General features: G+C 46.1%; 2 protein-coding genes across 3 annotated transcripts; one reads left to right on the forward strand and one right to left on the reverse strand.

Annotated features, from left to right (window-relative positions):
• Positions 1 to 1,138: 1,138 nt before the first annotated feature.
• On the forward strand, positions 1,139 to 3,404 carry LOC128752608 (basic helix-loop-helix transcription factor scleraxis-like). Its single transcript, XM_053854001.1, has 2 exons — positions 1,139 to 2,057; positions 2,299 to 3,404. The coding sequence occupies exons 1-2, from the start codon at positions 1,530 to 1,532 to the stop codon at positions 2,332 to 2,334; spliced, it is 564 nt and encodes a 187-aa protein (XP_053709976.1). The 5' UTR covers positions 1,139 to 1,529; the 3' UTR covers positions 2,335 to 3,404.
• A 4-nt stretch (positions 3,405 to 3,408) lies between these two features.
• On the reverse strand, positions 3,409 to 9,417 carry bzw1a (basic leucine zipper and W2 domains 1a). 2 transcript variants are annotated; one of them, XM_053853998.1, is made up of 12 exons: positions 9,290 to 9,417; positions 8,261 to 8,334; positions 8,001 to 8,177; positions 7,774 to 7,868; positions 7,637 to 7,702; positions 6,565 to 6,700; positions 6,393 to 6,502; positions 6,148 to 6,318; positions 5,903 to 6,049; positions 5,689 to 5,827; positions 4,044 to 4,166; positions 3,409 to 3,968 (listed from the first exon to the last, which is right to left on the reverse strand). In XM_053853998.1, the coding sequence occupies exons 2-12, from the start codon at positions 8,322 to 8,324 to the stop codon at positions 3,937 to 3,939; spliced, it is 1,260 nt and encodes a 419-aa protein (XP_053709973.1). In that variant the 5' UTR covers positions 8,325 to 8,334; positions 9,290 to 9,417; the 3' UTR covers positions 3,409 to 3,936. The 2 variants fall into 2 exon arrangements, with proteins under 2 accessions (XP_053709973.1, XP_053709974.1); XM_053853999.1 differs by lacking the exons at positions 8,261 to 8,334; positions 9,290 to 9,417 and having other exon boundaries at positions 7,863 to 7,868; positions 8,001 to 8,045.
• Between the last annotated feature and the right edge of the window lie 1,632 nt (positions 9,418 to 11,049).

The raw sequence follows: 11,049 nt of genomic DNA on the forward strand, positions 1-11,049 counted from the left end.
AGCCACACCAGATGAGACAGAGTTGGAGATGCTCAGGTTTAGAGTGGGGAAAGATCTCAGAGGGACACTTCAGGCAGAAGTTTGGGAGGCCAGACTCGGACAGAGAGAGGAGAGACAGGGACAGTTGGACGCCAGAAATACCAGGCCAAAGAAGGAGCTAAAGACAACCGTCGAGCTTTGTGCGTGTGATAAAGGAGGACGTGAAGACGAAGGTGTGAGCTGCGAGGACGCACAAGACTAGAGATCCTGCCGCTTCGCCACAGTCTGGGTTTGAAGGGGTCATGGGGATTAGCAGATTAATGGGGTCATGTTCGCTCTCACCGCGAGACATTGTTTTTGAACAGATCATGACTCAAACCAAAACAGGAGCTGCTGAGACAATTTGCTGCTCTTGGTTGACGGAGCAGGAGTCTAACCTCGCTTCAGTTGAAGCACTTGTTTCCTTCCAAAAGCTCAGCGTCTCCTGCACCACCAACTGTGGCCCAGTTCAACACGGCCTCCTCTCTTCTGTAGCTGGCTGAACAAAGCAAAAACATGAAACTGCACAAACCATGACACTGTTGCAGTGTTGAAAAGGGGCACTCTGGGTACATTGACATAAATCTGAGAATCCTTTTAAAGGGGCTCAAACAAAATAACAGGCTTTAGTGACACTGAACAATGAATGGAGGTGTAGTTTAATGAATAAACAACAGTCGTGTGGAAGTGTTCCAGAGAACTCCAACTCGTTTAAACGAAGGGATTCACCGCCCTCTAGTGGATGTATTCATTCATCGCCCAAAATAAAAGGTAAAAACTGGGGCTGTCTTTTCCTGTGGGCGTGTGTGCGTCCTTCTGTAGCTATATTTGTGGGGACCAATTCTTGGAAAAACTCTTACTTGTGGGCACCGTATGAGGTTTTACCGGAACCCACAAGTATAATTATTAATGAATAATAAAATAAATAATCAAATAAATAATCAAATATTATTTATTATTATGATTATTATTATAATTGAATTGGAGTTTGATTCAGATTCCTGGTTAGATGATATCGGACTGTTATATACTCGTCGTGGAACTGTGGACCGCCAGCAGGTGGTGCTGTTGCATCGTAATATGGCGCTCACCGATAGCGGCTCAGCGGAGGTGAAACGGCATCCGGGTCGCCTCTTCAATCGCGGGAGCGCAGCGCCATTATTCCCCCTTATTGATTGGAACAGTATTTTTAATCTGCACCTGCCGCCTCGCTGCTGGAGGATCACCATATCAGTGCAGCCCAGTTTATCTGGCGGCAACAGGTGCCGCCTCCTCGCCTCCCTTTACACTCCACCTGTCTCGCCTTCTCCGCGACAAACGCCGACCCAGAAAGCAGCCGTCATTCAACGCGGCTGGTATGCGGCTCCGCCGGGGGGCCGGCCGCTGCACGCAGCACCTCGGTCACCGGATCGGCGGCAGCTGCTCGGCCTCAGGTGCTATTTTCACTCTCAGGATAAAGTGATGCTCGGGCTCAGCGCGCCGGAGCTCGCAGACCCAGCGATCCGAGCAGGATGAAGCACGAGGGGTTCGCCTCTGACCTGGACGAGCCGGACAGCGGCAGCGACACCACCTCGGACGGGAGGTCCAACAGCGGATGCAGCCCTCGCAGGGAGGAAGAGGCGGAGGCCGGCGGGGCGCGCTACTCGGAGGCTCGGAGGCGCACGAGGCGGCGGAGGTGCGGCGGCGGCAGCGGCGGCGGCGGCGGCGGGCGAGAGGCGCGCGCGTCCGGCGCGAGGAAGCAGAGGCAAGCGGCGAACGCGCGGGAGCGGGACCGGACTCACAGCGTCAACAGCGCCTTCAGCGCGCTGCGCACGCTCATCCCCACCGAGCCCGCCGACAGGAAGCTGTCCAAGATCGAGACGCTGCGGCTGGCCTCCAGCTACATCTCTCACCTGGCCAACGTGCTGCTCCTGGCGGACGAGACCGGGGACGGACAGCCGTGTCTCCGCTACCACAACCTCCTGCACGGAGCCGCCGTGCTCAGCGCGCCCCCGCTGCGGCCCATCTGCACCTTCTGCCTCAGCAACCAGAGGAAACTGGTGGGTACCACACCAAAACGAGCCCGTCTTTCAAGGTGTTTTGAAGCAACAGTTAAAATAGCGATATTGCAATGTAGCTGCAAGTCGCTCGCTGTTGATGTCATAAAATAGATGACACTGTCACGACACCAGCTCAATTATATAACCATTTCACTTCGTCCCAACAAACTCAGGCTTCATTTTAGGGTCAAACTTGATGCAAAACGACCGTGTAAAAACGTGCCTGTCTTCTGATCCACAGCTCCGAGACGGCGGGAAACACTCCGCAGCTGTCTGACGTCATCGAAGGAACGGCGCGACCCGTTTCTCTGTTTTGTATGTACTTGTTTTTGACGAGCTGACTGCCACTGATGAGCACTTTCTGGTTATGTTTTGGTGGAACTGAAAGCTGAGCCAATGTGTAAAGCTGCACCTGACCTGAAGGGGGGGGAGGGGGGTATTTATATCCTACAAATAGAAAAAAAAACAACCCAACAACTCCCCCCACCTTGTGTCCAGCGCCTAAAAAAATACACCATCAGTCACATGGAGGTAACTGAAGCAACTGCAGTGGCTGCTGTCAGGTGACCAAGGTGATGCTTATTTTAATGGCAAGGTTGTGCCGACACATGGAAATTGGGGGTGGGGGGTCACTTGAACAGGGTCTTAGTCACTTTATAAGTCATCGAAGACGGGGGTGGAGATGGTTCGACCGGAACGTTTCTGTCGCTCACTGCTTTTTGCTGCGACATGTTGGGTTTGTGCGACACGTCTGGGATGAACCATCCACACTTGGGCCCTGGACCTGCCAGTCAAAACAGGAAGTGCCCAAGATGTGAAGTTGACTCTCCGCTTGACAATTTCCAGTCAGATTCTGTCTCATAGCTGCACGTACTTTCTGAGCACATTTGGAAAGACTCCCAACACACTTGTGCACAAAGTATTGAACTCCACCTACTTACATGAAGTGATACATGTTTACGTTTGCGCCGTTGCACAATTTCTCCACGTGTTACATTCGACAGTGTGGGCGAGCTTCTGAGCCGGACACCTCGAGTGCAGGAGGGGTATTTTCGCGACAATTTGGTGACGATTTATCTCACTACCTCAGACCAAATTAGAACGGCCTACCTCTTCAACAGATCGTGGAGTTTTTATATGCACTTGGAATGAAGATTTGACTGTGAAAATGTATTTTTGTAAGCAAATAAAAGTGGAAACAAGAGTGATCATTTAAGTGCTACAGTTGAAAGATACAACTTTAGATATCGACTTGGAAGCCTGAGGAGCTACACGCCAGACCAAATTCCTTGGAGCACCAGAGAACGGCATAACTGAGGCAGGTAAACCACTGTAAAGAACGCAGCATGTCGGCATTTGAATAATCTTTATTTCATATAAAAGTCAATTGATTTATCAGATTAAAGAAAGTAGAAACCATAAATGAGCTGGCGAGGCATCTTACAATGGGGTACGTCTTCTGACTGGAGCAACTCTCGGCAGCATTTACCCACCAGTCGAAGAGAGAAGGCCTGGTTTGTGGGGAAGGTTCCGAATAGAGGGCACAACGTTTTGGCAAAGTGTACGAACAGGCCATGTCTTACAAAAGTAAGTGACGCATCCCGATTCAGTTGGAAAGGAGGGGGACACACAGAATGATCGATCCAAATTACAGAGGGATTTTACCATGAAAGACGTCAGAACAGATTCATCATGTACAGACCTCATCATTGAGCCTCAACACCTAAAAATATTGAGATGACTCGGATATTTTGGAGTGGAGGAAGGGCATAACCAACAGGAGGTAGAAGCGATAAAAAGGGGGAAAGACATTCTACTGCTCCTGTCCCTACTTGTAGAAAGAAAGAAAGAAAAAGAAAAAAAATGGCGGTGGAGGTTCTCAGTCCGCCTCCTCTTCCTCAGACTCGGACTCTGTGGGGAAAAAAATGTAACATCTCAGACTTCTTTTCGAAGACACATACAACAGGTAGGGAGTCTTCTGATTACCTTCTTCGGCGTTCTTCAACCACTCGACAAATTTTTTCATCTGTTCGAGGAAAACGCTTTTTCCCTTGGCGAGGTGGGCTTCCGTGTACCACTTGAGTATGGCCTCTTCGCTCAATACATCCGCTGCAGGACAGAGAAATGAAGCAGACTCTTAGAACACACAGGACTAACATTCACCCCGTTGCTCCCCACTTCCCCGGAACACGGACAACCTTTGGCCTGCTATAACAAAGCAAGCATAGGGAAGAGGATTCTCAGAACCTTGGTGCTTTCTATCAAGGAGCCCTCATCACAGTTAAAGTGGAGCTAAAGCTCATGTTGAAGTAAACTTAAAATGACGAGTCAATGTGCTCAGGGCGTTTGTTGCTTGAAAGTATCAAGCATACAATGACTTCTGGTGATGAGAAGACAAGCCATTATCGCCAAGGCATCTGGCACTTGGAAGTAGCACAGACAGTTTGAGGCTCACAGCAGAACATGAAGGTGATCAGCAGCCAGCCATTTGCCACCTTCCCAGTGATGTTTGTTTGCCACCTGAAGCAGACTTGAAACCGCAGTCTGGAGCAGGAAATGCCATCAACACAGTGGAAGAAGAGTTCAGTGCTCTCTCTCCCTCTCTTTCAATGGGAGCTCCGGCTGTGTGCGAGTACTTCAGAGTCTGCTGGAGCCTCAGTGTTGTCTCACATCAAATGTTCAGTTGCTGCATCTATCTTGACGTCTAAATTAAGACTTAATGGATCATTTTCCCGTGTGTACACAGGACTAATCACAGCCACACTCAGATTCCAAATCGATAATCCATGTGATCTGTCTCAACAATCCTGATCAGAGCACCCCTCGTTGTCTTGGCTGGTGTTGTGCAGACACCACCAGATGACAACACAGTTCACAAGCTTGAACCAACTCCTCAGGTTCAGAACCGGTTTTGTTTCCTTGTCTGAACACACTGGTGTTGGTACCAGACGTGTCATCTAGAGGAATGTGTCATGTGACGTCACATGCAGCACTTGCACTCAGACATTTAGTCACTCTTTAACAAGTGAATGAAGGTTGAAATGAAGGATTCAATGGATTCACTTTCTACCACGCAAGAAACATTTATATCAAAGAAAGATGGTTTCTAGCAGCAAGTGATTTGCCAAGCATATGTTCTGCTTCCTGGCTTGAAGACACATTGTGATTGGCTGACATGTACAGGCTACTGCCTTTATTTACCGTCACACAAAAACCAAAACGTCTGAGTGGAGACTTGTGCACCACAGAAGTCACATTTATAGGGAAAAGTGTGTGAATGAACAAGCCTTTCACCTGTCCAGGCTACTTCCTGGTCTGACGATGTTACTGTACAAGTCAGAGTAGAACTGTCTTGGCAAATGACTTGCTTGACAAATATTGAATACTTTATATAAAGTGTAATTTCCCTCAAAAAGTTTTGAAATGCGACATCACCCAGTGGCAGTCTGAACACATGCCACAAGCGGACACATTTGGTAGCACACCATTTGGTTCAGAACCGTTGTGACATTACAGCAAGGGATTCAATGTACTCAACTATAGTTATGAAGAATTCTCTCGAACAAACCAAAGCATTCCAAACTGGTGAGTGACCAGTCAGAAAGCAGCTGAGTGCAGAACATCGACCCACCTTTGTATAGGAGCACCACGATGTTCTGGAAGGCATTCATGAAGTGGATGTTGTCGTAGCAGTACTCCTGGATCTTCAGCAGCAGACTGAGCTCAGACAGACCCTGGGAGGTGAAGGCTTTCAGCAGAGGGCTGTATTGCTGAGGGAGTCACGGGGAAAAGCAGTCAGTCAAATGAGCCAGGACAAGACTCACTTCTCAAAGAGCCAGCTGCACCTTCAAGTGTTTGATGGCTTGTTGGTTCACTAGCTCTTCCTTCTTGTTCCACTCAACCGAGCTCATCACGCTAGTCCAAATGATGCTGATCATGGTCTGCTCGGAGAGGTTGGCCTTTTTCATCTCCTCTTTCGTGAACGCAATAATCTGAGAGGAGACGTCACGTTAGTGCTCAAGCTGCTGAAAGCAACCCTGGAAGTGTGCTTCAAAGAAAGAAAAAAAGGACTGGGGCATGTTGAACGCACCTCCCTTTGCGGGTCTCCACGAGACATCTGTTCCTGGAGCTCCTTCTGAAGCTCCTTGCGGGCACCAATAGATTGCTGGTTGCGGGCAAAGTCAGAGAGCTCCTTGAGCCCAGCGTCGGTGAAATACTTAGAAAAATGCTCGCAGCTCCGTTTGTTGGCAGGAAAAAGCTCCTGTTTAAAGGAGAACGGTTAGAAAACTAAACTCGTGCTGAGACAAGAGCGTCCGACAAGCTTATCCATCTCACCATCAGCCGGTTGTCCATGCCCACTTTGCGGAGACTGCCAGCAACAGAGTTGATGTCCTTCTCATTGATCCAAGATTTGAACAGTTTGACAGCAAAGGCTGCTGACACTCCTACAGGCAAGACAGAACGTCACAGACTCTTCTACTGGCACTGTACTGAATGGTAACTGCACCTTCTTTGACGAGATTCTCGTTGAAGAGACTGCTCAGGATGGAGGCCGATATGTTGCCATTGGCCAGCAGGATGCCAGTCAGCATAGCCAGCTTGTTGCGCTCAGACTCAGTGAACCCCTTTAAAAACAGCAGCAACTGCAGACACACACAAAAAAAAAAATCTTAAATCTTGGGTTGGTTTTCAGTAGCTTATCTAAGTTACTCTTGCACTGTAAAGGAAAGCCCAAAGCAAATGCAAATCAGAGCAGCAGGAGAAAGTGCCTGGAGGATCTGGAGACAAACAGAAGGACACTCCTTGTCAGGTCCTGGGGTGTATCAAGGCATCACTGGGGAAAAACTAGTTTCTGGCTCATATTCTGGTGTAGTACTTCTTGGGGCTGGATGTTTGGATCACTTGCGCATGCACAGAGAGATACTCAACTTTTGGCTGACATTTCAATTAAAGATGAAAGCATGAAAAGATGCCCTTCCAACCCTCTGAGGTTTTCCATTTTGACTTGTGATAATGAAAGATTTGTGAGCTGTAGATATGAACTTCTCCCAACATTTAAAGGCTAATATCAGTTGGGAAAGGACCATGTGTGCCATGGTTTGGTTCCCACTTACAGGATCACAGGACTTAACCTAGAATCAGTGGATTGTCAAGTCTGGTGCGGCTAGTTCGGTTGAGACGTAAATCCTCACACAGCAATTTTGGGATATCGTTGGCATGCCAGAGAGGTGTGGCATGTTAAGCATTCATCAACACAAAAAGTCATCTGTGTATTAGGATTGCTTCATAGTTGATGGTTAACAACTCCATCTCGGAGCTCGAGTCACAACTTAATTCGAACTGGTGGGATTTGTTCCAGTTCACACTTCATTCTGAAAGGTGTGGGGGAATAAACAGTCTCAGGTTACAAGACCTCAGCGCTGCCCATTAGACAAGGAGAGCAATTTGAAGGGCAGTCCCTGCACCTTCGTGTGGAGGAGGGACTGTTATTCTGACAAGTGAAATTCCAATTTAAAAAAGCAGCCAATACAGAACACAGTTGACTTGTCAAGCAGCCACTTCACTTAATAAAGACACACCTTCTTGATCTCCTCTTCAAAACCCTTTTCCAGGTACTTGTAACGCCTGATCAGCTTGTTAAAAACCTGGTTTGAGAGAAAGAAATTGGTGAGTGGAGAGCAATGATGTTTAAAAATCGACTCCCAAGCACACTCACCTGAGCATATGCTTGCATCGTCTCCAGGTCTTCTTGTGCCGTGAAAAGGCAGAATTCAGTACGGGTCATGTCGTCGGAGAGAGTTCCACCTGGGGCTGCGGGACAAAACATGCCAACCATCAGCTGGATATGAGACAACTCCAGATCACAGCTAACCAAAGGTGCCACACATTTGAAAGCAAAGGAGCTTTGACTCAAACAATAACAATCAGGATAGTGGCGCTTACCCAGCATTCCGCCAGCCACCAGGATGTCAAAGAGTGTCTCTGCATAGCGGCGATAGTCGAGCTTGGCGCCAGAGGCATCAAGGAACTTTGCAACCGCCTCCAAGTCAGTGCCAGTTTTATTCAAGCCTTGTACGATACTTTCTTGAAACTGAGTAGGGTCAAATCTCTCCTTTTCATCTGAGGAAAACAAATACGCTCAAATTCAGCCCAAGAGTCCACAGAAGGGCGGCAAGGAATTACCAGCATTCCGGAGTACAAACCTCTTTTCCTCGTTTTGAAACGCTGGCCTGTTAGCGTTGGCTTTTGCTGCTTTTGATTATTCATAAAAGACACCCTGGAAACAGATACCAAAAGAATGTTAAAACAAGCGATTCCTTTTCTTCTACTGGCAGGATGTGGGCGTAACACAAGTGTGGCCAACATAAATCTTTTGTTAGTGATGTTGCATAACTGGTACTATTCCAAAAGGTGTCTTCACAGCACTCTGGAAAGTGGAACGCCTCAGGAAAAGCTTATAAAAAAACACAGGTCGATATAAAGTGTTTCAATCCAAGACATAGTGATCTGTAACGAGTTGGAAAGCACTTTTTTTTATGACTGCGCTGTAGTTAATTACACCAGAGCAGTGGACTAATAGAGGCAACTTTAGTTAAAAACAATATGTAGTATTGCCTACTAGACATTCAATATAAATCACGGTACGCACAAGGTAAATAACGTGGAAGTGATTGATCGTAGAGGCAGGAGCAAAGAGCACCTGATAGGGAACAACGGGGAAGAAAACAAAGATGGAGGATGGCACACGTATCTACTCTTCAAATTCACACACAAAAATGAAGCAGATTGATGGTGTATGATGAATTTTGTATCTTTCAGCGTCTAAAACTCCGTCTTCAGCTTCGACACACAGAGGATAATACAACTATAGCAGGCCAATTGTAGCTTAGCATTAGCTCAGGTGCGGCCTTGCCATGCGTCCAGGCAGTGCGGTTAGCACAGGCCTGTGACTCGCCGACCGGACTGGCACACGTTTCAAAAAACGCCCGTAGAACATGTAGCACCGGGAAGTCGTCGAAACACGACTGGCTAAAGTTACGTAACGCATAGTTGAAGTGCGGAAGCGGTTGAGTAAAAAGCAATAGCGACCATTGGCCTCAGCGCAGGCGTCCATAAATCTAACAGTCTTCTGCCGACAAGACCGAATCTCCCACATTAAAGTAGGCAAACCTTGGTGAAGTAGAGGTGGTTTGAGTGTGATTACACCGAAAGTGCGAGACGAGGATACTCACCGAATTTAATGCAGATAAAAAACGCGGTGCTGAACCAGAGGAATCAAACCGATGTCGAGTCTCCAAACAAAAAGACCTTCCGCAGGCTCCACCCGCTGCGCATGCGTGATTTAAGGGGGATTTCCGTCTCACGCAGCGAGGGAAGACGTTCTCCTTCTCGCGTTCTTTTGGCAGGCCGAGTGTGTATCGCCCCCTGCCGGTCAAGCGTTTTAAAACAGCCATGTCGCCAACATGTTTACTGGGACAGAAAATAAGAAAAAAAATACTTCTTTTCTTGTTGAAGTGAGTGGCCGTCAAGTCAAAAGGTCGAAGGACAGAAGGGAAATAAGCTCACTGAGAAAATAGGGTGTAAGTAATATATGTTTAAAATACGATTACACATAAGTGGTGAATATCTTGTTGGATAATTATGAGTAAACATGATGCAATGGCCCTTTGGTCTTTGAGGTATTATTGCCGTTTATTTTAAAATTCAGCTCAAATTAGCATTATTTAATTCAATCGAATGCAAGTTGACACGGCAATGTTAATATAAAAATACAATAAAGGGTTTTTTGGCACATTTTCTGTTCTTGAGCTGCATTTGTTGTACATTGTTTTTCTAAGATCTTTTGTATCACTTTTTTTTGCACTTTATAATATTATTTCAAACACAAGTTCCCTTGGGATTAATAAAGGTTTTTTTTCTTTCTGATTCTGATTCTGATATTAATAGCAATAGAGGGCATTAATATTTTGGTTTTTGGTTAATATAATTATAACAATTTCATAAAAATACCAACATAATAAGGATACATATATTAGATTGTTTTATTGTTTTTATTGTTTTTATATACTGTTTTAATTTATATACTCTTGCAATTTGACCACAAAAATCAATAAATATGTTTGAAGACAATTTAATGAAAATAAAATATTATATACATATAGTCTGTGTATTTATTCTGACACAGATTATTTTGATATCTTGATCAGTTTTTGACAGATACGCTAGTGATTCAGTGGTATGTTCAAGACCATTTGTAAAAATGGCCATAACATTAATTCAGCATTAATTTCTGTCCGCTCAGCTTGTTGACACATGCTGTAAAAGTAAAACAACATGAAAAAGGATGAATTTATAATAGTAATACAAACATTTTTAAAAAATGAATTTCCTGTGTGTAATTTTATACGTGTCTATAGTGTCCATAAGGTGGTCAATATAGATCAAAAGACAAACTTAATGTAGTCTTTGACTTGGTTGAACCAAAAGTAACTATTTTCATAGCCTTCCTTGTGTGGCATACATTTCTTGAAACTAGGATTTCCATTTGACCTTGCAGTACATACATTTGCTTTCCCTCACAGAGCTGCTTCTGTCCGCAGCCCTGTTTCCTATTTCTGGCTGTTAGCAGCGTGTTTCTCCAGCAGGAAGGTAAACCCCAGCGTGTTTTTTTCTCCGACATATACACAGTCAGGCCTGTGTAAGTGAGAGCCTGCCGACTGTTTGCAGCATTTAAAGTAAATATTTCTTTGTGACACTGTTTCACAGAGGCGCGTTATGTGGAGGACAAGGCAGCCACTGAAGGCTGAAATGGAGGTGGACGCAGTGAGGGAGCTGTGAAGACTGGGGGTCAGGCCTTGTTGAGCAACCACTGGAGCCCTTGTTAGCTGGATTAGACAGATTCTACGGGTAGATTAATGAGGAACACCCGCGATAAACAAAGTCACAGCAAAATTCCAGCACCGCTCCAAAGCACTTTGCAGTAGGCATGTGC

The sequence above is a fragment of the Synchiropus splendidus genome, chromosome 1 (genome assembly GCF_027744825.2).
Source record: "Synchiropus splendidus isolate RoL2022-P1 chromosome 1, RoL_Sspl_1.0, whole genome shotgun sequence".
In the NCBI taxonomy this organism is placed as follows: Eukaryota; Metazoa; Chordata; class Actinopteri; order Syngnathiformes; family Callionymidae; genus Synchiropus; species Synchiropus splendidus.

What these genes read in the sequence shown, in the direction of transcription:
- LOC128752608 (XM_053854001.1), top strand. Translation starts at nt 1,530, where the DNA reads ATGAAGCACGAGGGGTTCGCCTCTGACCTGGACGAGCCGGACAGCGGC. An exon ending in TCAGCAACCAGAGGAAACTG is followed by an intron (nt 2,058 to 2,298) that starts GTGGGTACCACA and finishes TCTGATCCACAG; the next exon opens with CTCCGAGACGGCGGGAAACA.
- bzw1a (XM_053853998.1), bottom strand. Translation starts at nt 8,324, where the DNA reads ATGAATAATCAAAAGCAGCAAAAGCCAACGCTAACAGGCCAGCGTTTC. An exon ending in GTGGAGACCCGCAAAGGGAG is followed by an intron (nt 6,050 to 6,147) that starts GTGCGTTCAACA and finishes GTCTCCTCTCAG; the next exon opens with ATTATTGCGTTCACGAAAGA. An exon ending in GTTGAAGAACGCCGAAGAAG is followed by an intron (nt 3,969 to 4,043) that starts GTAATCAGAAGA and finishes TTTTCCCCACAG; the next exon opens with AGTCCGAGTCTGAGGAAGAG.